This window comes from Toxotes jaculatrix, chromosome 4 (genome assembly GCF_017976425.1).
Source record: "Toxotes jaculatrix isolate fToxJac2 chromosome 4, fToxJac2.pri, whole genome shotgun sequence".
In the NCBI taxonomy this organism is placed as follows: domain Eukaryota; kingdom Metazoa; phylum Chordata; class Actinopteri; family Toxotidae; genus Toxotes; species Toxotes jaculatrix.
In genome coordinates, this window is record NC_054397.1 from 4,952,632 (window position 1) to 4,978,945 (window position 26,314).

Genomic DNA, 26,314 nt, shown 5'->3' on the forward strand with positions numbered 1-26,314 from the left:
AGGAGGTTTTATTATAAAAACAAAGCATTTTATTGAATGTCTCAGAAATTAAGTTACATACGTCATGTGGAAACTGCACTCCTGCGCTGTTGTTGTTGACCCCACTACAGGCTGTCATTAGTCTGTTTCTGAGCATAAACATTATTGGCATTAGACATGCTCCCTGTGTATCCTCCACTGTACTGACTGTGTGTTTAGTATTGCAGCAGGCTGATATATAATTTATTCACAGTTTGGCTCAATAGTGCATCAGTTGACAATCAACCCTCAATCATACCTCAGAGTCAGTCATAATTTATTAAGTGTACATGATAGATTAGTGTAAGGACATTTATGTGTTACACATCTGGCATGTCAAAATATTATTCATTAATCATTTCAAGCCTGTGAAATACAGAGGAATTTACAGTGATGTGGCTCGCTTGAAATTAATGCACTTACTTCTGTAATTTGAATATGAATATTCATGCAGTAGGCACTTTGGCAAAGAAAACAACCACTAAGAAAATATTTGGTTCACATGATAAACCACAAGAGTAACAGATAAAAATGAATGGGGATGTTCATTTCCTGTTCACATGAGTGCTTTTTTCCTGCACTTTGACAATAAATCCCTAAGCCCCTGCTTCATATATTTAAACACTAAACCGGGAAATCATTCAGTTAAGACTCTGGATGCATTATGAATAAGAGCATGATCAAAGTGAGGTGCTGATGTGCCATTATTTCCATGTCATAGAAGATCCTACACCTGACGTCTCAGAATATTCTGGTTATTACTGTGGGGGAAGCTCTTGCAGATGACAAAATAGGCAAACTTTTAGGCAGGTATTGCGCATGTTCCAAACTGTCCTGAATAATATTGGAATATCCCAGCTATCATTTACAGGTTCTTGGACAAAAACATGGCCATTTAAGCCTCTGACATTTAGGCTCTGAGTAACAAAGGCAGAAATTCTTCCGAGCTCTCTCTCTCTCTCACACACGCACACATTAACTCACATAACTCAGGCGGTCTATAAGATTAAGACTTCCCTGCTTCTCAGAGGACGTGACGGAGACACGATGATATCATCAGAATCATCAGAATCGACTGCAGCAGCTCCTCCAGACTCCGCTGTGCAATGGAGCTCCGTTTGGTCTGCAGGAGATGTACATGTATACTTGCGATTAATTGCCTGGGCATCATTTTAATTAACTACATTTAACCCGAAGAGCCCTAAAAGTCCGTGCAATCAGTAGAATTTTAAGTAGCTATCAGTTTAAAATGTGCATATTTCTGCATGAATATTTATGATTTTACAAGGATCTGGCTCTCATTGCAGCATATTTCCCTCCAGCAATCATTTTATTACAGTGTCAGAAAAATCAAATAAGCTTTAACTACACATTCAGACACATCAACACATATAAAATAGGGGACGAGCCAAATATTTTATGTGGTTTTAACAATCTAAACAGTAAAACATGTGTCTTCTCTCTCTTGCTATCTAACCTGTGGTGGGTGTCATCCCGGAGGCGTGAGTGCTAGAGACAGGCTGTGGCTCCTCTTCGTCACCCTGCTTTTTTTCGTCAGTATGGAGAGAAGCAGCACCTTGGCAACAAAACCACACAAAACAAGCCTTTCTGGTACAGACACGTCCTCAAAAACACATCAGTATAGATGATGCCGTTAAAGACAGGGGCCCTGCCATGTCATACCAAAATGCAACAACAGTAGAATTATGACAGCCCTCTTTCCCCTTGCAAAAAACTTTTAGATATCAAAACTTTTTTAGGAACACAAGCGAAGATGGTGCAGTCCAAAATCCCTCAGTGAAGTCTGCAGCACATCTAATAGAGGGGAAGCCTATAAACATGCAGGGAAAAGTGCTGACATCGCTGCTCTGCTCTATGCACCCATCTGCTGTCAACCTGTTAGAAGTCAGGGGCGATGGGGAAAGCACTGGAGTCTAGCAGGGTCAATCAGTCAGACAAAAGCTTAGGACAGGGCTCTTGAGCAGTGGCAATTTTAGATTTTTAGGGATTGTGTGAGGTACTGACATTGCTAGTCTACTGGGCTGCTGAGTGTCCTCATCAGTCCTTGATAGGAAGCTGTCAAAGCTCTGGCTGGTGCAGAGGAGACAGGCACCCTGGAATTAGATCAGTGTGCCAGCGAGATCTATAACTGCTCATAAACGTGTCAGGGAAGACATGATGAGTAACTCTGAGGTTGAGAGCAGGGCGATGCCATGGTGTTGCATACTTAGCAAACATCAAGCCTGAACTCTGACTGAAACTCTTGTGTGGTTGTATGGACGGTGTGTTTCCTGTCAAAGGTACATGCCTTTCTACACCTCCAACATGAAGAAATCCCACATTCTAAATCAAAACACTGCTGATCGTGACTGTGAGGAGAGCATGCACACATATATATGGCACAGGGGTATTCAATACATTGACTGAACACAGAAGCTGTTTGCTATAAACACAAAAACACAACACAATTTGTGTTTGAGCTACATGGGTATGGACAGAGAAAGACAGGGGACCAGGAAGTGTTTTTTTGTGTACCTGTATGTACTATCTTTATTGTTTTTATCTTTGTCCGGTGCATTTGTTCATATATACATTTAATATCTGATCACAAAAAAAGTATGTGTGAACCTTACCTGTTTTGCTGGGTGTTGAACGAGCTCTTCTTGGTACCAGCGTGGGGAAACTGTTTCCCGTTGGAGAAGGCACAGAGAACCCTGAGCTGTAAGTGAATGAACAGACACATACAATACATTATGTTCTGTATGTCTGAAAGCATTTGTTTTATTTTTCTGGATGAGTCACCTCTCTATTGCGAGACTACAGCGAGCCAGGTGTCCCCTGAATGCGGACTGTATCATCGTCAAGGCAACCACATCCATCTCTCCACCTACAGAGGAAGCTACATCACTGCGGTTTGTTGCTTCTACAGCCTGAAAAGATAAGATGAGGAAGCGATAGGGCAAAAGGGGGAGACAAACAGGAGCGAAGGAGAGAAAGGAGGTTCAGTGGGAGAGAAAGAGATAGAAAAACAAGAGAAGAGACAGTGGGTGACTACAGTAGGCTCACAGAAAATGCTTTTTAGAGTCATCTATTGGTTATTTAACCAATTTCAGGTTTGGGCCACACATCCTGTGATCTATTCTGGGGGCTTGAGAAATTCTAATTCCAACTCCAATACTCTTGATACCACTTCACAAAACTGCTGACAAATGTCAAGCATTACAAAACACAAAATAGCATCATTTTGTGGATACTGTGGTGTAATACTGTACTATAAGTACCTGTGATATTATTACTAAGAGTGACAGTAATGCACAATGGATTACCACACATGAACTGATGTGTAACAGGATTCTTGCTGCTTTACTGCTACACACTGACTGCATGGAAGTGTTTGTGTGTGGGTGAAACCTTATTCGGTGTGTCTTTCTGCAGGTCCTTGAGCTGCGACTCTCTGAGGAGATGGCCTCTTAGTGCTGACTGCAGCATCACAATGTCCTTAAGACAGAATGCAATGAGACGGAGATAGAAAGAGAAATCTGGGACAGAGTGTCTGGACAATTTTTATGTAATATTTCTCTCACACATCAATAACCGCTTTTACATAACTGTTGTGTGTTACATACCCTGTCCCTGTGCTCCCTCCAGTTTGTCTGGATGATCCTTGCTGCTTTCTCTCTCTTTTTGTGTTGTCTTTTTTCACTCTTCTTCTTCTTGACATTTCTAACCAAATCATCATCTCTTTCCCCTTCCTTATCTCTACCTCCAGTGTCCCTCTCCTCTCCCTCCTTCAGACCTGATCTGCCCAGACTGTCCTCATGGTCCACTGCTGTGGCAGAGAGAGAGGAGACCTCAGTTTGTGTGGCTTTGATTTTGTCGTGCTCCAGAGTTCGGATCCTCACCCACAACTGCTCCAACTCCTGTCTGAGAAGCACACATAAAGACACACACACACACACACATGATAATGCATAAACAGGTAACAAAATACAACTAGCAGTCACAGTGGATATCGTCTAACAGTTAGCAATTACTTCGCTGAGGCTTTCTAAACCTATGACCTATGGTTTTCAGCTAAATATACAATTTGTTCTCTGAGAGGTTTTCGATCGGGAACATATTTTGTATGTGGACTTGTTAGTTAACTGGCTTAGGTTAAACAAACTGTAAAAGTGACCTTTTCCAGCTGACTACATGCTTTAGAGCATGTATGTAGTGCATTCTACATCTGTAAACAACTCTTCTTTATTATTTGATTAGACAATCACCCTCACCATCACATCTCTTTCAATCATCTCTGTTTCTTGCCTGAATGTTATTTAACCATTATTTGAATGAAGAGAATTCTCAGGTGGATCTCTGTGATAATGCAAGCTGTGTCTGCGACGACATTTTTTATGTAACTACAAAGTTTCTGTATGACATGTGCCTCAGCTTTGGTTTCTACAATGAGTCAATTTCCCCGTCGAAATCAGTTGATTTCAAGCTCACAAATAGTAGAGATATAAAAATGGGACATTCAACAAGTAACACATACTTATGCTGCTGTCTCTCTTTGTCCCATTCATTTGTTTGCTCAGTCTTCCATCGTTCTGTTTCTTTCTCCAATTCTTGTCTTTCTGTCCTTAACTGTATGAGTTCATCACTGAAAAACAAAAGTCAGAAGATTTATGCCCACAGTCACTGTTACTGATATAATAATATGGTCCAGCTCCTCATAGTCTGGAAAACCATCTTAAACATTAATATACAGATGTATATTTTGTACATCATGTTGCTGCTCGCTCACTCTTTACTTGACAGCGCCTCTTGAAGCTCCACCTCCTCCTTCTCCAATTGGCTGAGGCGTTCTCTCAGATATGAAACCTCCTCCCCTTCTTCAGTGATCGTTCCCACGGAGACCACTGCCTCTGTTGCCATGGTAAATCCCAGAATCTCAGTGGGCGTGACCTGGACCTCCTGATCCAATCGGCAGCTGCTCTTCACTGGGTGGGCGTGTCTTCTGCACTCCTCCGGCCTCTGACAGAGGGAGAGAGGAGTCTGTCTGTGATGAAGCTGTAATCTCCAAAACGTCAGTCCGACACAGATGACAGCGTGTGTTTACGTGGGTAGCTAGTTACAGTTTCCTCTCACCTTCTCCACTTCCAACAACCTTCGCAACAGTCTCTGTTTACTCCACTCTCGGTAACCTAGGGAACATAATCACACAAAGACACACATTTTAGTGTGCACAAAATGCAATACCACAATGGTGTTACATACTTTAATTCAGGTTTGAGCATTGATTAGGACTGCAATTAAAGATTATTTTTCACAGTGTCTTAATCTGCAAATGATTTTATCCAGTAGTCAATTTATAATTTGGTCTTTAAAATCATAATTCCTCAGATCCCAAGATGACAGCTTCAAATTGCTTGTTTTGTCTGACCAACACAACAAAACCCAAAAATACTCAGTTTACTATTACAGATGACAGTAAAAGGCGGAAACAGTGAATATTTGGGTTTTTGACTTAAGAAATAACTTGATTTTTGCATTTGTTGTTGAGTAATGTTCTATCAACCACCAAATCCAAATCATTTCATTTGACAAATCATTTCAGTTCTAAAACTAACTCTATTGTTGGAGGTGGCCAATATGGCCAATATATATAGGTGTTGCGTTCAGAAGTGGTACCGCAAGAATAAAACCAGAAACCAATAAAAGCAGTAAATGAATGAATGATCTTCAGTTCAGTTGGCTCTGCAAACACTGGGCACTGACATGTCAGGGTGGTTTTGTGTGTGTGAGAAAAGACCTTTGATTCCTGCAGCAGGACTGTCAGTGTTGAGTTCTTCTCTGAGTGTTGTGTTCTCCTGTTGAAGCTGCTTCAGGTTCTCAGACAGACGATGAACCGTGGCACTTAAAGCTTTCTGCTGCCTCTGGGAGCATTTACTCTCCGTTCGACTACTGCAGGATGAAAGAGACAGAGGGAGGGGAAGATGTCATGAGAAAGACTGTTTTTAAAGACTTATCACAAATCTTGAAACTTTACTCTTTAACTGATCTGTCACCCTTTCCATTCAGGATCAAAGTCACTACATTTACCCATTGACACAAATAAAGGCTTATTCGGGGTCCCTGTATCAGGCTGAAAGGAGTATTACAGTAAGTTTTCAGAACTTCCTGTGACATCAAAAGTCCATTCACAAATATTTACACGATACTGGTGTTTTAAGTAACATATACCTTTTCTCTGCAGCTTCTAGAAGCATCCTCAGTCTTTGGATCTGAAAGGCACACAAACACACAAATTAGGCGAGATTTCCATTTCCACACCTGAGCTCACACGCTGTGACTGAAGTAAGCGTGATGAAAACATCCGCTTTCACAGAAAAACACAGCAGTCAAGGAATAGTTCTTTCAACCAAACACTATTTTTAGTGCTAGCGTCTTTCTCTCATTCCTCTGGTTGTTGTTTCAGGTGTTCTGCTTTTGAAAATCTGTATGCAGCAACATTCCAAAAGACGTTTTGCTTTAACATTCAGGTGAGAAATTTTGTATGCAGAGGCATTAATGTTACCTCTTCAAAGTAGGTTTCTACTGTGACCTTCAGCTCCTCCAAGTTGGTGGTCCTCAGCTCACTTTGCAGTTTACTAGAGAAACAAAAAGGAATAAAGTAAACACTGTGCTGCTTTACAAATGGACAAAACGGACTGATGTATAGGTGGGCAGACATTTTACCTCAGGGCATTTTCTTTCTCTCTACACTGCTGCTCCAACTTCAGGATTCTCTGCTTCAGCCCATTGAGAACCTTGACAGACAGAATCAGTTTCATAAGCCTGTTTAGGATGCACCCTAAAAATAAATCTCCGGTATTTTCACCAACAGGCTGGGCATACTCACCACACTCCCTTCTTTTTTCTTATCCACCAAAAAACGAGTGTATTCAGATCCCTGTAAAGAAAGAGCAGTTTTTAAGGTTTAAAGTTCCTATGGCAGAAATCAGAAGCAATTTAATGATCATACCTTAGTTGGATCCAATAGTTCTTCTATCTGTTTCTCTCTTTTAGCATTATCTTCCTCCAGGCGGCGTAGTTTCGCTTTCATTTGGTGGTTGTCAGACTTCTGTGCCTGGAGACTCTGCAGGGAACAGTACGATTGATTAGTCACACACACACAGAAAGGCATAAAAGGAAACAACATTTAAAGAGTGCATATGCAAATCCTGAAGTGCCAAATCTGAATAAACTGGAAAATGTAAAACAAATGTTTAAAAAAAACTGTCATTCCACTTTATTGAATTGTTATTCCCTTTCCCTTTTGCAGAGTAATAAAGGTTTGAGTCAGCTACAGAACTGCACACTGGAACTGGCAGGCATTCAATGCCCTGCTCAAGGCCGTTCCAGCAGAGCAGAGGTGTACACATCATGTTACACTGACGCTTGATGCTGAACTCTCCTGCAGAAGAAACCTCCCGCCCAGCTACTGCTGACAACACCACCCTGATGCACCCAAGATGTTTTATGTTGTGTAATTTATGTAATTCTTTACCTTCTTGAGGCGAATAATCTCATCATACATGTCCTCCTTCTCTCTGTAGTCACCTGTGCTGAAGTTGAAGCCTGCGACACATAGGGGAAAATGGGGAGACAGTACAGCCACACAAAAGCAGTTCAGTTATATTGTCACCTTGCAGTTATAAAACAAGTGGTGGCAATGAGACCGTATCAGTTTCTGCTACTGTCTCCCATCACAAAACCTGACCTTTACCCTCACCACTGTCACGCCAACACATTCGCTCACCGTTGGATGCAGAGTGGAGATGTTTGTGTTTCCTCAAGCTCAGCGTCTGTTTAAGAAGCTCTGGTGTGACGTCACACTCTGATCTCAGCGTCTGGGACAGATCTGGAAAAGAGGAAGACGGAGAGAGGTGTTGAACATCAAGATATTTTTATTAAAAGATCTTTACATTTATTTAGTAATACCCATCCCTTATACATTTAGTATTAATGTTCAGAATCTTTGTTTTTAGTTTTGTGGCTAACAGTGTTTTTTTATTTCTGCTCCTATCTATGGTGTGTGTATTTGGTGACGCACATGGTGTGCTGCAGCATACAGGTGCCCTTAACTAATAAATAAATAAAGTTGTATAGAAGTGAATGGAGATAATCTCCAACTTACGTCAATGCTGCATCTGAGTCATGCATTTAACACCTTTTGAGAGCATTTTATGGTCTGTGCTAAAACTCCACCAACCCAGTTTTGCTTTATAATAGTGGACTAAATGACTAGTATGCTTAATGCAACTCTACAGAGCTTTTTAGTCTGTTTTAGCTCCTTGTTTTGGTTATGAAGGCTGCAAATTGCACTCTTAACGACTCATTGCAACCTACCTGTCCTGCACCAAACAGCTGACAGACAAAGCTGTCTAGCTGGTGAACAGAAGAGCATCCAGAAAGCTAAAGGCACAGATATTAGCTATAGTAATGAGCCCAAAAAAAAGCTAAAATAAGGAAAACTAATTATCAGTTAAACAGTCTGAGTCTGTCACTTCTGTCCATCTCTCGTTCCATCTGAGGCTCAGCAGCCGCTCCTCGAGCCACCGCTCCTCGAGCCACCACTCCTGAGGAGAGACACGGGTAAGGCTGTGTTTAAATGGTGCCTACCATGACCGTTGCTGAGGGACGTAAGACGAGCTGATCCACCCTCCCCAGTAGGTTCTCCTCTGGTGTCCCCTAGGGACGCTCTCGGTAGTCTCCAGGCAGCCACGGCTGCTCTTCTGGGGTTCACGTTCAGGCTGGAGAGGTATGGCGACCCTATGTGTATAACAACTGTACATGAATAATCATGGGATTTGGAAAGTGGGTTTGTTACAGTGATCTGCGAAAATGCCCCAGAGAGCAGCTGAGCGGGTCTTACTTGGAGAAAGAGGAGGCTTCCCAGAAGATCTTTTCCTTCTGGTTTTCTGAACGAGGACAAAAACAAGATGTTAAAGCAAAAGAAAGGTGTATTAAAATAAAATTCTATGAACAACAATATACATCTGAAGTGAAAAATCAACCCAACTGAAACGTACAAAAGTATAACAACAGAAGCAGAATTGTTTACCTTTTCCAGAAAATCAGCAGAAAAAGAGAAGCCATCCTCAACCTAAGTTGGACAGAGGAGAGAGGCAAAGGTGTGTGTCTGTCAAAACAATTTTTCTGAAATAATATTTCAACTCCAGGATTACTACTGAAATGTTGAAGCTGTGTTTAATTTGAGTCAGTCAACTTAAATGAACCACATAAACCTGGGGGTCAAAACCTCCACTGAGGGTTGCCCAGATGATTAAACAGATGAAAGATTAAAAAACTTTCTGTTCCTTGTACATTTTTCTTGTTGTTTTTATTCTGTAATTGGCTGTTTTTATTCACAGAACACTTCAAATGAAACAATCTACACAGAAACAAGAAGGATTTGGTTGAAATGTTCTCAACACAAATTCAAGAAAACATCGCGTCACTTCAAGGGGCCACAAGCCAAAAACCAGGTTTGGAACAACTTTCAAAAACTATTGTGTTGTGTTCTGCTTTGAGTTACAGACTCTGTATGGGCACAGGTGTGTTAACTGTTACAAATAAGAAGGAAACCCTTAGAAAAGAACAAATTTAAAGACTCAGGGACAAAGTCAGTTATATTCCTGACTTAACTAAAGCTACGGACTCACCAGCTCCTCACAGTCTTCATCCGTTTGAACATCACTCGCCTCCAGAGACATTTTAGCAGTCGCACTAAACATCGCAGGAAAACAAACGTTACGTTAAGTCGGAAAACTTTACTTTCTCCGTGTGTAATCCTCTCATTTTTATCGAGTCGAGCAGCTTACTTCAGGTTTCCCCCTCTTGCTAGTAGTAGTAAAAACACGGGGCAACAAAAGGGACGTTAGCCATGCTACAACGCGAAATTTTCGCCCACAACACTGCGGATTCTCCACGTAAAAAGCCGGCGATGCGGTGACAGGCACAGTTAACCATAGCTTCCCGAAATCCGTTAAAACGTTGTCTCCCTTCCGAGCAGATGTTACTGTTTTCACATCAGTGTTGGAGATTGAGTCGTCTAGCAACCAGGCAGCTGTTAATAAGCTGCGTTAAAATAACTACAACAAGTCAGAGCGGTACCGGAAACTTTGCGAGTCTGCCTTCAAAATAAAAACATAGACACACTAAACCATGGCCACCTCGTATCAAATTATGTTTAGTCGGATATTTTCTTCATTTGATGTAGTATTTTAATAAAATGTATTTTAAATTATGGAAAATAACTTTAACATTTGAAGAATCTGGAAGCTCGTTTTTCAATGAGAGTTTTATTTGGAAAGTTCAAGCCAGTTGCACATTTGCAGCTCCGTGTAGCTTGACGGAGCTCATTTCTAAACCACAGCCCAGGGCCAAGTGTCAATACCGTTTTCTACCTCTCCTTCCTCCTGACTCATTTCTTCACGTTGCCCATTGGTGGAGAGGCGCAAAAAGGAGGGGTTTATACTGTTTTCCTCCAATAGCATGGCAGAAGGAGATGAGCAAAAGGACAGGCAAAGGAAACATTTGAGACTTGTAAAGTGTTCCCTGTTTAGTGCCTGTTAGCCTCTGACCACAGCAAATCAACATGGGTGTTCATTGTTAAGACATTTTACAACACTGTATACAACATGCTTGCATAAACAACATATAACCAGAAGTACTTGTAATACATAGCTTTTATACATAAAAGACAACAGCTGTACCAAATCACAGTTCAAATTCTGCATAAATAAGAGTACATCTGAATATATTCTGAAACATATATGAAATGCAACATCTGATATCAGCACAAATCTGGCCATGTAACCAGATTTCCAGCTTTGCTTCTGTTTTTCATCTTCTTCTTACTGAATGTCCCTGTGTGTCTCATTCATTGTTCCTCATCGTCCACTATTTTCTGTGATCATTCAGTTCTTCTTTCATAATCTCCCTCCCCTTGAAATCCGTAATTTCCATTTTTCTTTTGGTCCTCTGAAAGACAGCAGAACAGTCCAACTGATAAAAGAAGCTCAAGGAATGAGGAACACTGACACTGATGCAACTAAACTGTCTTTTCCAGAACAGATATCAGCCTGTGTAAGGTCTGTATTTCTGGATAAACTGGGGCATTTTCATAATTTAAGGACAAATTGAAAGAGTGGTAATCCTCTTCCACTTTCTCTTATACACTGCTCACCACTCTTTTTGCATAATTCCTCACACTGTCCTCTTCCCTGCAAACTCTGGAGAGAAGACTGTAACTTCTATTCTCACACACACTGTTTATACAGGTGTAGGACCCCCAGAGTCGCACGGCCAGGCAGACCAGCATACTTTTGTTCAAGGAAAATAAACCCATTGCAGATCTAATCTCATACAGTTGTCAGTTTTCTTGCAAAAGAATTAAACTGGTCTAATAAATGATGGCTTTACAGAACCTCAGTTTTACTAGTGCTGAGCTTTACAACCTGATGACAGGGCTTTGCTCAAGGGCAGTAACAGGAGCAGTGTGACGAGCTGATGAAGAAAAACACAGTCGCCTCAATTGGAAATGAAAGAAACAGGAATGATGAAATGGATGCAAAAAGAACTTCCTTTCTAAGGCTGCAGGTGCAGGAACATCACTATCCATTTGTATTCAGGTTTGATTATATTTAGAATGAGGCTGTTTATGTTGTTGCTGTTTTAGTCATACAACACACAGGTGTCTTTGCTGTTGTTCTCTGAATGTCCAGATGGGGGCGCTGTAGTATGAGCTGAACCGAGAATCCAGCATCAACCAGCCCCTGCTCAGGCCATGCTTTTTCCAAATGCCCCACATTCAGATTCACTTCACAGGCCCCTGTCACAGCCCAGTCTTCATGTGCCTCAGGTTCTTCAAGCAGAGGCCAAGTCCCGCTCTCAACCCCAATCCTATTCCACATCCCTGGTCGTCTGTTTCCCTCATGTGCGAGAACAGGTGTGCAGGTGACAACGTGATTGATTAATTATTGCAATAAAATGTCCAAACTAACTTAAACCATCCCTCTTAGCTCACCAGACACCAATGCAGTACAGTAGTAATGCATATTTCAAAGTATCCAGCTGTAAACTACTCGTGAAATTTCCTTTTCCAGTAACAGAAAACGGGGGGAAGGCAGTGTGTCCAAGTTTCATCAAACTACATTCAACAGTGTTTAGTGCAAGTTATTTCAGATTTACAAAGGAAATCTGGAGAATACAGTAAGTAACTTGTCTGTATGGAAGATGTAGAGGATGGACACTGTAGGACACAGCAGTGTCCTGTAAGAGCTTGCTGGACAAAACACTAATCTGATCTAAATCTAATAATTCAACACAGTCGAAACACAGCTTATATGAATTAACTTCTCGTGGGGTTTGCATGGCACTGCTAATATTATTGTATTAGGTGTGAGGAAAAGATAAACACACGCGTCCGTCGGCAGTCTCTCCATTATAGATAAAGGTGAATGTGCAGGCAGGAGTCATGACAGAGCCCAGGGGAAGAGGACGGAAGAGGCAGGCAGGGCTGACCAGAACGGGTGGAATCACAAGGAAGAGAACAAGGTCAGGAAACAACTGGAGCTGAAAACAAACAGAAATCTATGCTTTTAAACTGCTTTGGACATTTAATTTCCACATCCATATTCCAAAACACATTTTTTCATAATCTGCATGCATTGCTGCAAACAGCTCTGCTCAACACAGGCCTCTCCAAGCAGAGCATTTTCAGTTCTTAATGTACATGTTGAATCATACAGAGTAGAGTTTGTGTGTGAGACAAAGAGAGAAAGAGGGGGGTGGGGAGAGGACGTTATAACAGACATAACCTCTCACCCTACAGCATACGTAACCATGACAAGATGTCACCAGGGGCAATTAATGACAGAGAGGGGAGAGAGAAAGAGACAAGGGGCGTGCTGCCTGCACCAGAGGGGTTCTTTAGCGGTTCGGTGTATTTTCTGTCTCTTCTGATTCAACCAAAAAGTGTTGGACGGGGATGAGGTCACAGGTCTGTGCAGGCCAGTCAAGTTCTTCCACACCAAACTGGGAAAACTGTTTCTCTATGGACCTGGCTTTGTCATACAAAGTTTTGCATTAACATTTTTCCCTCAGCTGAAGCAAAGGGCCCTATCCCAAACCATGAAAAGAACCCCAGGGTAAAAGTACACGGAAGTCTGAACAGACATTTCTTTTGGCTGTAGAGATAGATAGATAAATTGATTTGCCTTTGTAATTCCCCACTGAGCATCAGTTTCTGTTTCAGAGCCAGCCCAGCACAAACACACTGTTTGCCCTGAAGACAAACAGTGGTCTGTCATTTGGTGAATGGCTCTATCCATGTGGAACTGAGCAGATCTCAATTAAAGGGAGGGAAGGTAGGGGGAAATATGGATGTTGAAAGAAATTAGTTGTTAGTAGGCTAATGGTTTGGGTGATATTCAGTGGGATATACACTGTACTTAGGTGTGTAGGTATACAGTGGGGTTGCAGGGAGTAGGGTGGTTTGCCAAAATTGCAGTAATCTCCCTCCAGCTCCTCTGCCTGCATCTGGGGCGTGTACTGGCGTTAGAAAAAAAAAACTCCCAGTCCTGCAACTCCTGCAGCTCCAGCGAGACAGTCTGGATTTTCAGTCAGGGGACACTCATCATCAGTGAGCACAGAGCAGCTATCTCTCTCTCTCTGTCCCTCCCTCAGACACCCCCACATCCACTCTCTCTTTCTGACTCTGTCCGTCTCAAGCACAGCATCTTTTTTTCCTTTCCTCTCCTTGACACACGGCAATCATGTCCTCAAACGGCGCCGACGGGGACTTGCTGCAGATCCCTCTGGGCCTTATTAATAGCGACGGGAAGTATCTGACGGCGGAGACCTTCGGCTTCAAAATCAACGCCTCGGCCAGCAGCCTGAAGAAGAAGCAGACCTGGACCCTGGAGCAGACCGGGGAGGACGGCAGCGCCGTGTTCCTCCTCTCCCACCTGGGCCGCTACCTCGCCACGGACAAAGACGGCAACGTTACCGCGGACAGCGAGACGCGCGGCAGGGACTGCCGCTTCGTTATCACCGCACACGAGGACGGGCGGTGGTCGCTGCAGTCCGAACCTTACGGCCGGTTCCTCGGCGGCAGTGAGGACCGGATCACCTGCTTTGCGCAAACGGCCTCACCGGCGGAGAGATGGAGCGTCCACCTGGCTGTGCATCCGCAGGTCAACCTGTACAGCTTTGCGCGCAAACGCTTCGCCCACCTGAGCACTCAGGGGGGGCGGCAGGAGGTGTCAATAGACCGGGATGTCCCATGGGGGGTCGACTCGCTCGTGACACTGGTCTACCGGGATCAACGCTACCATCTCGAGACCTCCGACAATCGCTTCCTGCGCAATGATGGGAGCCTGTCCACCAAAACGGACAAGGATACCGGCTACATGCTGGAGTTCCGCTCCGGAAAAGTGGCATTCCGCGATTGCAACGGGCGCTACCTGGCACCCGTAGGCCCCACCGGCACAATGAAGTCTGGGAAAAGCACCCGGGTTGGGAAGGATGAACTGTTTGGCCTGGAGCGCAGCCACGCGCAGGTCGTGCTGACTGCAGGCAACGAGAGAAACGTCTCCACGAGGCAAGGTGAGGCTCTGCAGCCACACGGAGCCAGAGAGAGAGAGAGAGAGAAAAAAAAAATCACATTTCAACATACTGATGAAGTCACTGCATAACTGGGCACACACTACGAGCAGCTGTTGCATGATTTTGGTATGTGTGTGTGTGTGTGTGTGTGTGTGAGAGAGAGAGAAGGAGAAGGAGAGAGCAGAACTGAATTGGAGACTTCTTCGTTTTCCTCACACCATGTGTTTTTCATTATCATGCTCTCACTTCTCCCCCTCCTCCCGTCCCCATTCCCTCCCTCCTTTTGGCCAGTCTCTGCCTTGCTTAACATTTTTCTGCAGTAATTCTACCCCTGCATTGTGGCTGCTGGTTGAGGGTCAGCCTCAGTCTACAGTTATCCATCATTCTTTACCTCAGAATAGACTGAGAATGGTCAGAAAACCAGGAGGGATTTGTGAAGGAGACAAAGGGAATAAAATGGAGGGGAAGCAGAGAAAACAGGATACAAAGAGGGAGGTGTGACTGAGGCCAGTGTTAACAGTCCTGCTGAATGTGGATCTTTATGCCACATGCAACCTCTTTGTCTTGTCTCCACTCTCTGTCAAATTCTATGCCACGCACATGAGACTGATCATGCAGTCAATATACTTTAATGTATGCAGAAGTAATGTGTGTGTGTGTGCGTGGATGGGTGAGTGCATTCCAGGAGAGATGGACTGTGGAAGAATGAAGATAATGTTTGTTTGAATGAGGGCAGTGACTTGTGACCTGGTCTTTCATTGAAGTTACAGCCACAATGGTAGACTGAAGGCTAACACATGCATTATAGGGGCAGGGTGTTAATGTTGAACCTTCACAGTTTTTCTTTCTTTCCAAAGGACCACCTGTGCTTTTGACTTCATTTAGTTTAAACGGGGCAGTAGGCTCAGTGCTGGCATGTACAGACATTCTGTCAGCCAGGAGCTCGATGTTAAAAAATTAGGTTTTGGTGTCAGTCCTTCATTAAGGAGCAAGATGGGGTTTTTTTCTGAACTCTATGGTGAAGAAATTCACAGCTATTTTAATTCATTTGTGAGGAGTCCAAGTAAATCCTCAAGTCAAGTCTCATGTCCTTTAACAGAACGTCTGTATAAAAAAATTGTAGGTCCACATGCTGGTCTTTCAGGTCTCTGATTTAAATGTTTTCCATTTAAAGCTGCACTAATTTATATGTTTATGTAACAATTGCTCAAATGACTACCTGTAATGTGAAGGGTGCCACTCATAGTGACAAACCCACACCTGGCTCTGCAGTTCCTCCACTACAGAGGGTTTTAGTGTCTTTATGTTTTTTTTTATGTTCCGCATTTTCAGCAGGTTGAGTCAAAACTTGAATGTTTTTGCTTTCAAGTCTTACGTCAAGTCTTTGTGGTTTTTTTCCTCAATATTCTTATTAGACCAGAATGTAGGGTAGCCACAGCCTTTTTGAGAAATGCAAGTCTCATATTTTCTCATTTGGGTTGAATTGCTTTCTTGCTGCTCACTCTGCTAAAATCACCACTCTCTTTTGCTCCTCTCAGCTCGGCCCATTCAGGTTTGACACTTCCCCTCTGTGGGTCCCATAATACAACAAATCAGTCCAGCTACACCTTCCAGCTGGGCACAATGAGTTCAGATGCCCTGTCCCTTTAAGAGTCTATCTGGGTGACTTCATGAATTTGAGGGTTGGACAGTTTCAGACAAGGAGGAAAACCACCAGACACAAATGAAAGCTGACAGCAGATTGCCCCACTTTTCTAGGCATGGACCTGTCAGCCAATCAGGACGAGGAAGGGGACCAGGAAGTCTTCCAGTTGGAGATGAGCCGCGAGGACAGGAAGTGTGCCTTCAGAACCGCTGCTGGAAAATACTGGACCCTGACAGCAAGCGGAGGACTGCAGTGCACTGCCTCCTCCAAGTAAACACACACGTCTTATATCACACACTTTAGTAGACACATAACCATCCCTCACAGTCTGTTCACTGAGCTTGTTAATGTGTGTCACAGATCAGCCAACAGCTACTTTGAACTGGAGTGGCGTGACGGTCGAGTTTGTGTGCGTGCAGCTAACGGCAAGTATGTGACCGCCAAGAAGAACGGGCAGCTGGCTGCTACTGTTGACAGCGCAGGTCAGTGATGTCTCTGAACCAACGAGAAGCCATGAAAAAGGAGCAGGAGGGGAAAATAACACATTTTAAGTGCTCTCCATTATGTAACCAAGTGGTTTTCATGTACATGCACTTTTTTGAGTGAACTGCAAAATAGTTAATTTTACTTTAACTGCAGAGTCAGTATTTCTTGACTAGAATCTCTCAGTACCCTCAGAGGAGGAATAACAGACCAGGGACCCTGTTTCCCAGAAGCATCTTCAAGGATAGATGATCTCAGCTTTAAGATGCTTTTGGGAAAAAAGGCCCGGATCAGTTTGACACAACCCTTATCAGCCTGTCTCTCCAGGTGAGGCGGAACAGTTCCTGATGAAGCTGATCAACCGTCCAATCATCGTCCTCCGCGGGGAGCATGGTTTCATCGGGGCTCGTAAAGCAGGGATGGCAACCCTGGACTCTAACCGAGCATCCTACGATGTTTTCCAGCTGGAGTTCCACAACGGAGCCTACTCCCTTAAAGGTGGGTAACCATTTTAAAATAAAAGTTTACAGAACTGATGTGATCTCCTTGCATGTTTCACTAAAAGTCAAAGAGTTCATATGACTGCTGGGCTGAAGGCTTAAAGTAAATATGGGGAACTTGTTAGCAAAGTGATGGTATTACATATCCATCGAATACAGATTTAGCTGGCTGTAAAGCCAAAAACAACAAGCTTAAAGTTGCTAAAATGCTCCATAGAGCTGAGAGAAACCTCAGAGTCGGGTAATAATTCTGTGCGGGTTTGTTAAAGCAAGCAAACCCTTTAATACCACACATAGTAATTTCCATTTTAAAAAATGTAATGTCTCAGATTTAAATGAAAAACTGTGTGGAATTTGAAAATATAGGATGCTTTTCTGAGACAGTTCCGCTAAAAACTGGTGCTGTCTTCTGCTTTCAGCATGTTCATCAGCACACTTTGCCATCTGCCACTGTGTTGTTTTTGTCCTACCACTGGGGGGCGCTTATGTCTGAAATTTTCAAACCCTACACATGGTGGCATAAATTCAAACGTCTGAGACTTGAGAGTTGACGTTAAACCTTTTTTTAATGCACAAACCTGCATCAGATCTCATTATCCTGTGCACACACAGCCCGTGGGTTTGATTTAGATTTTATGGCAGTAGAGCTTGTGAATGTACTGTGAATGTTTGTTGTGGGCCTTTAAAACTCACCATAGCCCTGTTTAACTCCACTCTGCTTCAGAGAAAGTCAATATTTAAAACCACTAATGGGAATAAAATCATTGCTTTATGAGTCAGCTACTGGCGGTCATCTGAAGCCATTTAACATTTCGACCAGCGTCAGGTCTGAACTTATTAACTTTCATCCCCATGATGAAATGGTGGCAATGTAATGCTGACAAGCACATTTTAAATATCTAAATGAAAATTATGAGAAAAATATGATCATATCCACCTTAGCTTTAGGATAACAACCTTGACATTAAATGCACTGAGCTTTAACAAGTGATTCCACATACATAAACATTCATCACCCAGTGCTATAGGTACTGTGTGTGAGTCAGGCTTCATTAAGTGTGTGTTGTTTGTCCAGACTCCCAGGGGAAGTATTGGTGTGTTGGAGACGACACAGCGGTGGGGTGCAGCAGCTCCACGCCTGTCCAGTTCCTGTTTGAGTTCTGTGACCTCAACAAGATGGCCATTCGTGCTCTGGGGGGGAAGTACCTGAAAGGCGACCACGCCGGGGGGCTGAAGGCCAGCGTCGACTCCCTGGACAGCGCCACCCTCTGGGAGTACTGAGAAAGCACAGCCGGACTTCACCACCTTCTTACACAATGCTTCAGAATATTGATAGATACTGTAGGTAGCTGTTTGGGTTTTTTTTATTTGCATGTGTGTGTGCCTGTGTGTGTAACTGTGAATGTGTCTGGATGGATGTGTGGTTGAAACTGAAGCTGATAAACTGGAAGTTGTGGCACCAAAGCACTACAGGTGTTTCTTTTTTTTTCCTTTTCTTAATCATTATCTCTTCTTACTGGGCTTTTTACTGGAGATTTGAATTTAAAATGACTTGCTGTTCTGTTTATTGAATGAATCATCGTGTGGTGGCACATTAACCGTTTCAATTCCAGTCAAATTTTCACAAGCTATATCTGATAAATGTCAGGACGATTACAGTTATTAGTCGTGCCTATCTGTGGTAACTACTGGTGTAACGAACATGTAGAACGCTATAACTCATAACTCACAGTATCTAACCTTTTCCTGCTGAATGTCCTGCTGGCTCTATTGCGCTGCTTTCATCTCCTGTCTCTGAAGCATAACGCACATCAGAGAAAGGGGTGTAACGGATTCACATGTTTCTGCTGTATATAGTGCTTTCTTTATCTCTGAATACTTCAAAAACATAGTAACCATGGAAACTTTAAGTGCAAGAGTGTGTTGAGGCTGTAGAAAGAGAATTGGGAAGTGGCTGGTGGATCTAACATGTTTCTCGCCTGTGTACATAGACAGCTTCATCTTCAGAAACTAGTCACTGGTCAAACGTTTTTTCCTTCAAGACTAGATCCACTTAGTTGTTTCTGGCTGGTTCCTCAGATGAGTCTAAGGTTTTCAATTATATATCAGGAGGAAATAAATGAAAGGAGAGGACAAGTTAAAAGAGCTTTGAAACATAGTCATCGACAGAAGGAACAGAAGAATGTCCGTTTCTGTTAAAAAAGAAAGAAATGAAAGAGGTGGTGGATCAGGCCTACTTACTGCACACCACACAGTCAAATGCACATAAATAAATACGAATATGCAGTCATAGATACAGTCATTCCAACTGTGAAAAGTCACAATCTGCACAATATTGTAGTGTACATTATAAAATAAGTGAAAAGTACACATCTGTTATGATGAATTGTCTGCCTTAGATTGGGTGCTGCTGCTGCTGGTGTGTAAACACAATGATAGAGTCAGCCATCTCTCTGGCTATTATTGTGGCTGTGCCTTCCATAGAGCATTTCAGTCTTTTCTTTTTTGTGTTCTTACATTTGAACTGAACTGAGTAAAAACCCCAATAAAGTGTTCCCTCTTAACAGTGGACCTTCTGCTTTAGTCTTTCTTTTCTTTTCAGTTAAAAGCTTGTTGACAGACGCTGATCCCATGAACATAATGGTTTAAAGACTAAAACTTTATACACATAAAACTATGTTTTTCTTACTGCCAATAAATCCAGAGAAAATACCATAATCAACAGATAATTTTTACAGCTACTGTCTGTGTAGCCAAAGCATGACACACAGTAGCTCATTCCTCTGTGCCCTAAAGCTCTATTGTCCAAAAGTAGTTAAAGACACATCATTGAACTACACTGTAGCACTACGTGTCAATATCCCTCCCTTTAAACTTGAATAGATGATGGGTGGGGCCACGTTATGGCTTCGGTGTCATAACTTGTCAGCGTTTATTCAAACACAGCCACCATCTTGTTCTGATGAGCAAAAAAATCCATTGTCATGATTTTTTTGCAAACGCTGTTGTGTGTGGGAGAAGGAAGAAGAAAGCGCCTGAATCACGTCCCCATGAGATTTCACCGAGCCAAAACTGTACAAGAGAAAGGAAGGCGAGGGAAGAGGGAGGTAACCTGCTCCACTTTCTCTGTCCTTCTGCAGAGGAAACTCAACTCTGCTCCTCTTTAGTCGCTCTAATGTGTGCTAAACTTTACACGTGTGTGTTCTGACACAGACACAGACGGGGACAGACCAAAAACCATCCCTCATCCTTCGTTACAGGATCTCTGCATGTTGCCATGGTAACAGGCAATGGCAGGGACGGGGTTTGAGGAGGATGAGTGTTTGGAGATGTAACAGACACACACACACAGATAAATGAGCTCAATAAACCTTGTAATACTCAGTCACATAACTAAAGATACAGTTTCTCTGACTCTTCAGACGCTAAGTGAGTGAAAGAAGGCTTGGTAAATAAAAAGCTCAAGATAACACAGACATGTGATAGTCCCTAAATGAATTAGAGCTCCTACTGTGCTCACACTAATACAATAATACTTGGATTCCCACGTCTTTTCGGTCGGTCTGTTCTTGTGCGCTTTGTGTGCAAAATTGTCTGTAAGAGAAAACACATGGCAGGCTCTTGCCAAGTCTGCCTGCCAGAAGTGGCTAATATGACACTCGAAGGAGAGAATATTAAGCAGGGGAGAGACAAAGCAGGAAATGTATGAGGTGGAAAATGAGAAGATGTGCAGCAAACAGGGTTTTTGCTGACCACGAGAAGCGGGGCAGGTTTTCTTCCGCATTCATGCATGAGAGAGGAGAGACCTGAGTCAGTCAAGGTTATGAGTCTGTGAGAGAAGAGCTTTTTCAAACTCTCCTCGCAGGAGAACATTGTCCATGTTCAGTGAAAACCATGTATGAGTCTGCAAATTATGTAAGACCACGTCTCATGGTCCTATGAGGCAGTAACTCACACACATTTTGTGTGAAGTACACTTATGTTTTTTTTAATGGGCCTTTTCCACAGACAGACATTTTGACTTGTCATAGTTATTAATATTGATAAAGTTCTGTTAAGCCACAACATTAAAATCAAAATGTCAGAAAATATAGCTTCATTGATTTGAGTGACAGGACTGTATCTTGTTGTGTGAACCGTGCCACTGCTTCTTCTACATTTATCACATATTTCTGACACCTTGTACTTTTCCAGTGTGAACTACTTAACTGTTTTAACCCGATTGCTATGTAGCATAATGTTGTTTTAATGTGTCTACTGGTGCCACCTAGTGTAGGTAATGTGAAGATGAATTTGATTTGATTTCACTATGTACACTATGTGGCTAAAAGTATGTGGACACCCCTGTTTTCATAATGTCGACCAGCTCCAGTTAAGGAACATGTTAATTCCACAGCATATAAGAATATTTCAGAAGCGGTTTTCCCAGTTTACGGTGGAACAACTTTACTGTCCCGCACAAAGCCCTGACTCCCCTCCACTCTATCTTTTCCATGAACTGAGAGCCAGGCCCCATCACTCAAAATCCATTGCTGATCACGCTAATGCTCTGAATGAGAGCAACCCTCTGCAGCCAGGTTCCAAAATCTAGCTGAAACCTTATCTGAGGTTCATGGAAGCAACATGAATGCCCATAATTTTGAAATGATAAGATCTTCAACAGTCACATATGTATGTGATGTTCAGTTTATCCACATACTTTTGGCCATGTAGTACACATTTACTAGTTTATTACCACTCCTTAAAGTATTGCTGAGTAACTGTACCTGCAGACAAATGGATACAGGACAAGTGGTTGCTTTGCAAAAACGCTGCAAATTTTGCCGAATTCTAGACAAAGGATGTTAAAGGATGCCAGACAGTGAAAATGCTGTTGCAAACAGTGGCACAGGTGAGTTTGTGGGCAGGTTTGTTCTTTTTTTTATTTAATTTGTTCCTGTCTTATTTGCTCCTTTATATTAAACAGGAAATACTGACCTTCTTCAAGGGTACAGATAAGAAATAGAACAAACTAATGAACGCACCCAAATGCACGCACACATTGACAGATTATCACCGTATCTGTTTACCCACCGATAGCCATGTCCAGCCAGACAGAGATAGACAGCAAGAGACAGAGGGGGGAGTTTTGTTCAGTATCTTGTGACAGTAATGAGAAAACTCTGAGGTTGTCTAAAATCCTGTTGCTGGCCTGATACAAATCTGGCTGGTACTTCAGAATCTTGCCACCCATCTGCTGTACTATCAGTCTGTTTGACTTTGCCACACCACAAATTGCTTCTCCAGAAATCCATGTAGGTGCGGTCCACTCAGCCAGTAATCATTAAGCCTTTGAAATGATTCAAAACATTAAATCTGCTCATGAACGATTAAAAATTTTAGACCAAAACCAAAACTGCACCATAATGAAACATAACTTCAGTGTTTCTTTAGTAACAGGAAGTGTACACTATATGTTGACACACACATAGGCTATAAAATATATGTGTTTGTGTCAAACAGCGGATCTTTGTGGGAGGATTAAAGAGAAACCTTCCATGACTCATATCTGGTGTAAATATGACTGCACGTGTCTGTATCTTGGTTGTGTGTGCATGAATGACCACTGCTTTATGACACCCAGACTTCAGGCTTTCAGTTCCTGGGAACACAATAACAAAACCATGTGGGGATAATGGACCAAGAGCAAAACCAATAAAGGAAATGAACCAAAAAAAAAAATCAAAACAAAGGAATGGCCACCAAGTATATGTAATAGCTTTTTTTGGTGAGCTTACTTGTGATGGGCAGTTTGACTGGTGACGCATGTTGAGGTCTGGTAATACAAAGTAGTTCACCATGGCTGAAAATGACTTGTACATCAAGTACGTCACTAATAATTCAGCTGATGGTGGACTGTAACTGAGTACCTTTAATGGAGTACTGAACTTAAGTAGACAAATAATGTCCTTTTTAATACATGAAATTCATGATTTGACATTTTGTCTTCATGTCGTGCAAATGCAACGCTGCCTTCTGCCTTCATGTCTCTTATCCAAAAGTTATTTTAAATAAAGAAAATAATTCAGTATTAGTAATTACGTTAATCACTGACAGTGACCATTCTGTTATCTTGTGAGAACTGTTATTTACCTCTAAGCTGTAATTTTGCTGATAATATTCGTGTGTTGTTGATAGAGTAAACTCTGAATAGCCTTATACTGAGTGGGTTAAATTATTTGTTTGGAAACTAGCATGGCCTCAAGTAGGGGAGACCGGGGCTAGTTGTCACACGGGTAAGTTGTCACAATGCAATTATCTTCTCCACCAGAGGGCGCAACTAAAAAGTGGAGTACTAGTTTTCTTCCTTTGCATAGTCAGGCCTCATGGACTGAGTGAGAAGAGGACAACACATTGTAAGTTGAGATGAGCACCAATTAACCATTTTTCACTACCCAAAGTAAAAAATATTAACTCTATATTTTTTGAAATAAGCTTCATTCAGATAAAAATCCTAGCAGTTATACATGTGGACTTGTTAAAGTAGATATTAAGGCATCCAGTCATACCTCAGTCATTGTTCTGATTTAAGCTAACTTTAAGATAGAGCTAGCATTAGCAAACATGGTCTTTTGGGGCAACTTGTCACAGTCATTTGGGGGTAAGTTGTCACATGTGACAACTTACCCCAGAATAATAACTTTCAAAAATAATTTAAATCAACACATCCAAATGAAAATTTTACTTTATTTTTATAGGAAAAGAGTGGTTTAAAAGAGAGGAGAAAGTGAGAAGATGGTCAGGAGTTATAAAAGAAAAACAGAACATGGCAGTGCAGCTCCTGACGTGATGCTGAGGGCAGTCAGGCAGGTGACCCTAGGTCACAAGTCCATCAGGAGTACGGCGAAGGACTTTAATGTCAACTACCGTACTTTGGCGCGGTACTGTAAAACATTCACACCAGCTGAAATTCAGGGTCAGACAGCTATCCCAACTACAGTGGTTGGGTACAAATCACCACGGCAGGTTTTCAGCACAGAGATGGAACTGCAGCTTGAGAACTATATCAAGAGATCCTCTGACATATATTTTGGTTTGTCTCCATCAGAGGTGAGAAAGCTGGCATATGAATTTGCGGTGGCAAAGGGCCTGAAATTTCCGCAAGCTTGGTCAGACAAAGAAAAAGCCAGTGCCGAATGGTTTACAGGCTTCCTAAAGCGGCACCCCTCACTTTCTCTTAGAAAACCAGAGGCAACTAGCCTTGCCAGAGCTAGTGCCTTTAACAAGGAGAATGTGAAGTCTTTTTTTGACAATCTGGAGAAAGTGTTAACCAGACATTCCCTGGGACCAGGAGATATCTGGAACATGGATGAAACTGGAGTGACAACGGTACAGAAACCAGACCGATTGGTAGCCAGGCGTGGCTTCAAGCAGGTGGGGTCACTGACATCTGGGGAAAGGGGTACCCTGGTGACCCTTGCCTGCGCAGTCTCAGCCACAAGGAACAGCATCCCCCCCTATTTCATATTTCCTCGGGTGCACTTTCGTGATCATTTTATGAACAATGGGCCACCAGGCTGCAAAGGAGGAGCAAATCCCACAGGGTGGATGAAAGAACCACACTTTGTTGATTTCCTCAAGCATTTCGTGGAACATGCCAAGTGCTCAAAGGAGAAGCCCTGCTTACTCCTTCTGGATAACCACTGCTCACATCTCTCTATTGATGGGCTGAATTTCGCCAAAGAAAATGGCATCATCATGTTGTCCTTCCCACCCCACTGCTCACACAGGCTGCAGCCTTTAGACAGAAGTGTTTACGGGCCATTTAAAAAGCATGTAAACTCTGTCTCTGATTCCTGGATGAGGAACAACCCAGGGAAAACACTCAGCATCTATGACATCCCTGGGATTGTAGCAACTGCTTATCCCCTGGCTGCAACCCCACTTAATATTCAGGCTGGCTTTCGGGCAACAGGGATTCAGCCTTACAACAGGGATGTGTTCTTGGAGACAGAATTTGCGCCATCTTACATCTCAGATCGCCCCTACCAAGACCCAGCTCTACCAAGCTCAAGCACTAACCCAGCCATTCCAGGCTCCGAAATTGTACCATCTTCTCCAGGCCCCAGCACTGACCCATCCAGCACCAACCCAGCCATTCCAGGCCCCAGCACTGGCCCAGCTGCTCCAGGCCCAGGCACCAACCAAGAAGCTATTCCAGGCCCTAGTAACCCAGCCTCCTCCACCAACACATTTACTCCAGAGGATATTAGGCCTTACCCAAAAGCTGGTCCAAGAAAAAAAGTTACCCAGCAGAAAAAGAAGAGAAAAACTTCTATTCTCACTGACACACCTGTGAAGGAGGCACTTGAAGCTGAAAGGCAGGCACAAGGGAAGAAAAGACTGTTCAAAAAGAAAGGCAAGGCAACCAAATCTAAAATGCCAAAGAAGCAAAGCACAGGGAACAAACAGAGGGCAGATACAAAAAGAAAAACTCCAGATGACTCCTCATCGGAAGAAGATGAGTCCCTGTGCCTGGTCTGCATAGAGCCATTTGGAAACAGCCGCCCAGGAGAAACATGGGTGCAGTGCATGATATGCAAAAGATGGGCACATGAAGAATGCACCCCTGGCAATTCAGTCTACATATGCCAAAACTGCAACTCAGATGAGGAGTCTGGCTAGTGAGCTCAGGTTTTGTTTGAGGTTTTCTTTTGTCCCAGGACCAGTTTAAGTGTTTCATGATGCATGTTTCATAATATTTCATTTTATTTCATGTTATTTCATAAGATGCATGTGCTCCTGGCAATTCAATCTACATAAGCTATGCCAAAACTGCAACTCAGATGAGAAGTCTGACTAGTGAGATTTTCTTTTGTTCCAGGACCAGTTGAAGTGTCAGTTTCATAATGCATGTTGCATAATATTTCATGTTATTTCTTGAGTAATAAAAGTGAATTATTGTCATTTATTCACTTTCAATTAAAACAAATAACAACAATAATTTTGTCCTTATTTTATGGGTTGCAAAATCCAGTGTGACATCTTA

General features: G+C 42.6%; 2 protein-coding genes across 3 annotated transcripts; one reads left to right on the forward strand and one right to left on the reverse strand.

Annotated features, from left to right (window-relative positions):
• Positions 1-6: 6 nt before the first annotated feature.
• Positions 7-10,101, reverse strand: iqce (IQ motif containing E). Of its 2 annotated transcripts, XM_041035157.1 has the most exons (22): positions 9,870-10,101; positions 9,711-9,774; positions 9,110-9,151; positions 8,921-8,966; positions 8,668-8,817; positions 7,805-7,906; positions 7,553-7,623; positions 7,028-7,141; positions 6,905-6,955; positions 6,742-6,812; positions 6,581-6,653; positions 6,247-6,287; positions 5,816-5,967; positions 5,152-5,207; positions 4,808-5,037; positions 4,556-4,663; positions 3,645-3,942; positions 3,430-3,516; positions 2,821-2,948; positions 2,652-2,737; positions 1,496-1,594; positions 7-1,141 (listed from the first exon to the last, which is right to left on the reverse strand). In XM_041035157.1, exons 2-22 carry the CDS (start codon positions 9,759-9,761, stop codon positions 1,017-1,019), a joined length of 2,181 nt encoding a protein of 726 aa, XP_040891091.1. In that variant the 5' UTR covers positions 9,762-9,774; positions 9,870-10,101; the 3' UTR covers positions 7-1,016. The 2 variants fall into 2 exon arrangements, with proteins under 2 accessions (XP_040891091.1, XP_040891090.1); XM_041035156.1 differs by having other exon boundaries at positions 9,711-10,101.
• A 3,597-nt stretch (positions 10,102-13,698) lies between these two features.
• LOC121180036 (fascin-like) lies at positions 13,699-19,847 on the forward strand. Its single transcript, XM_041035153.1, has 5 exons — positions 13,699-14,658; positions 16,417-16,573; positions 16,664-16,785; positions 17,114-17,284; positions 18,362-19,847. The coding sequence occupies exons 1-5, from the start codon at positions 13,827-13,829 to the stop codon at positions 18,565-18,567; spliced, it is 1,488 nt and encodes a 495-aa protein (XP_040891087.1). The 5' UTR covers positions 13,699-13,826; the 3' UTR covers positions 18,568-19,847.
• Positions 19,848-26,314: the final 6,467 nt, after the last annotated feature.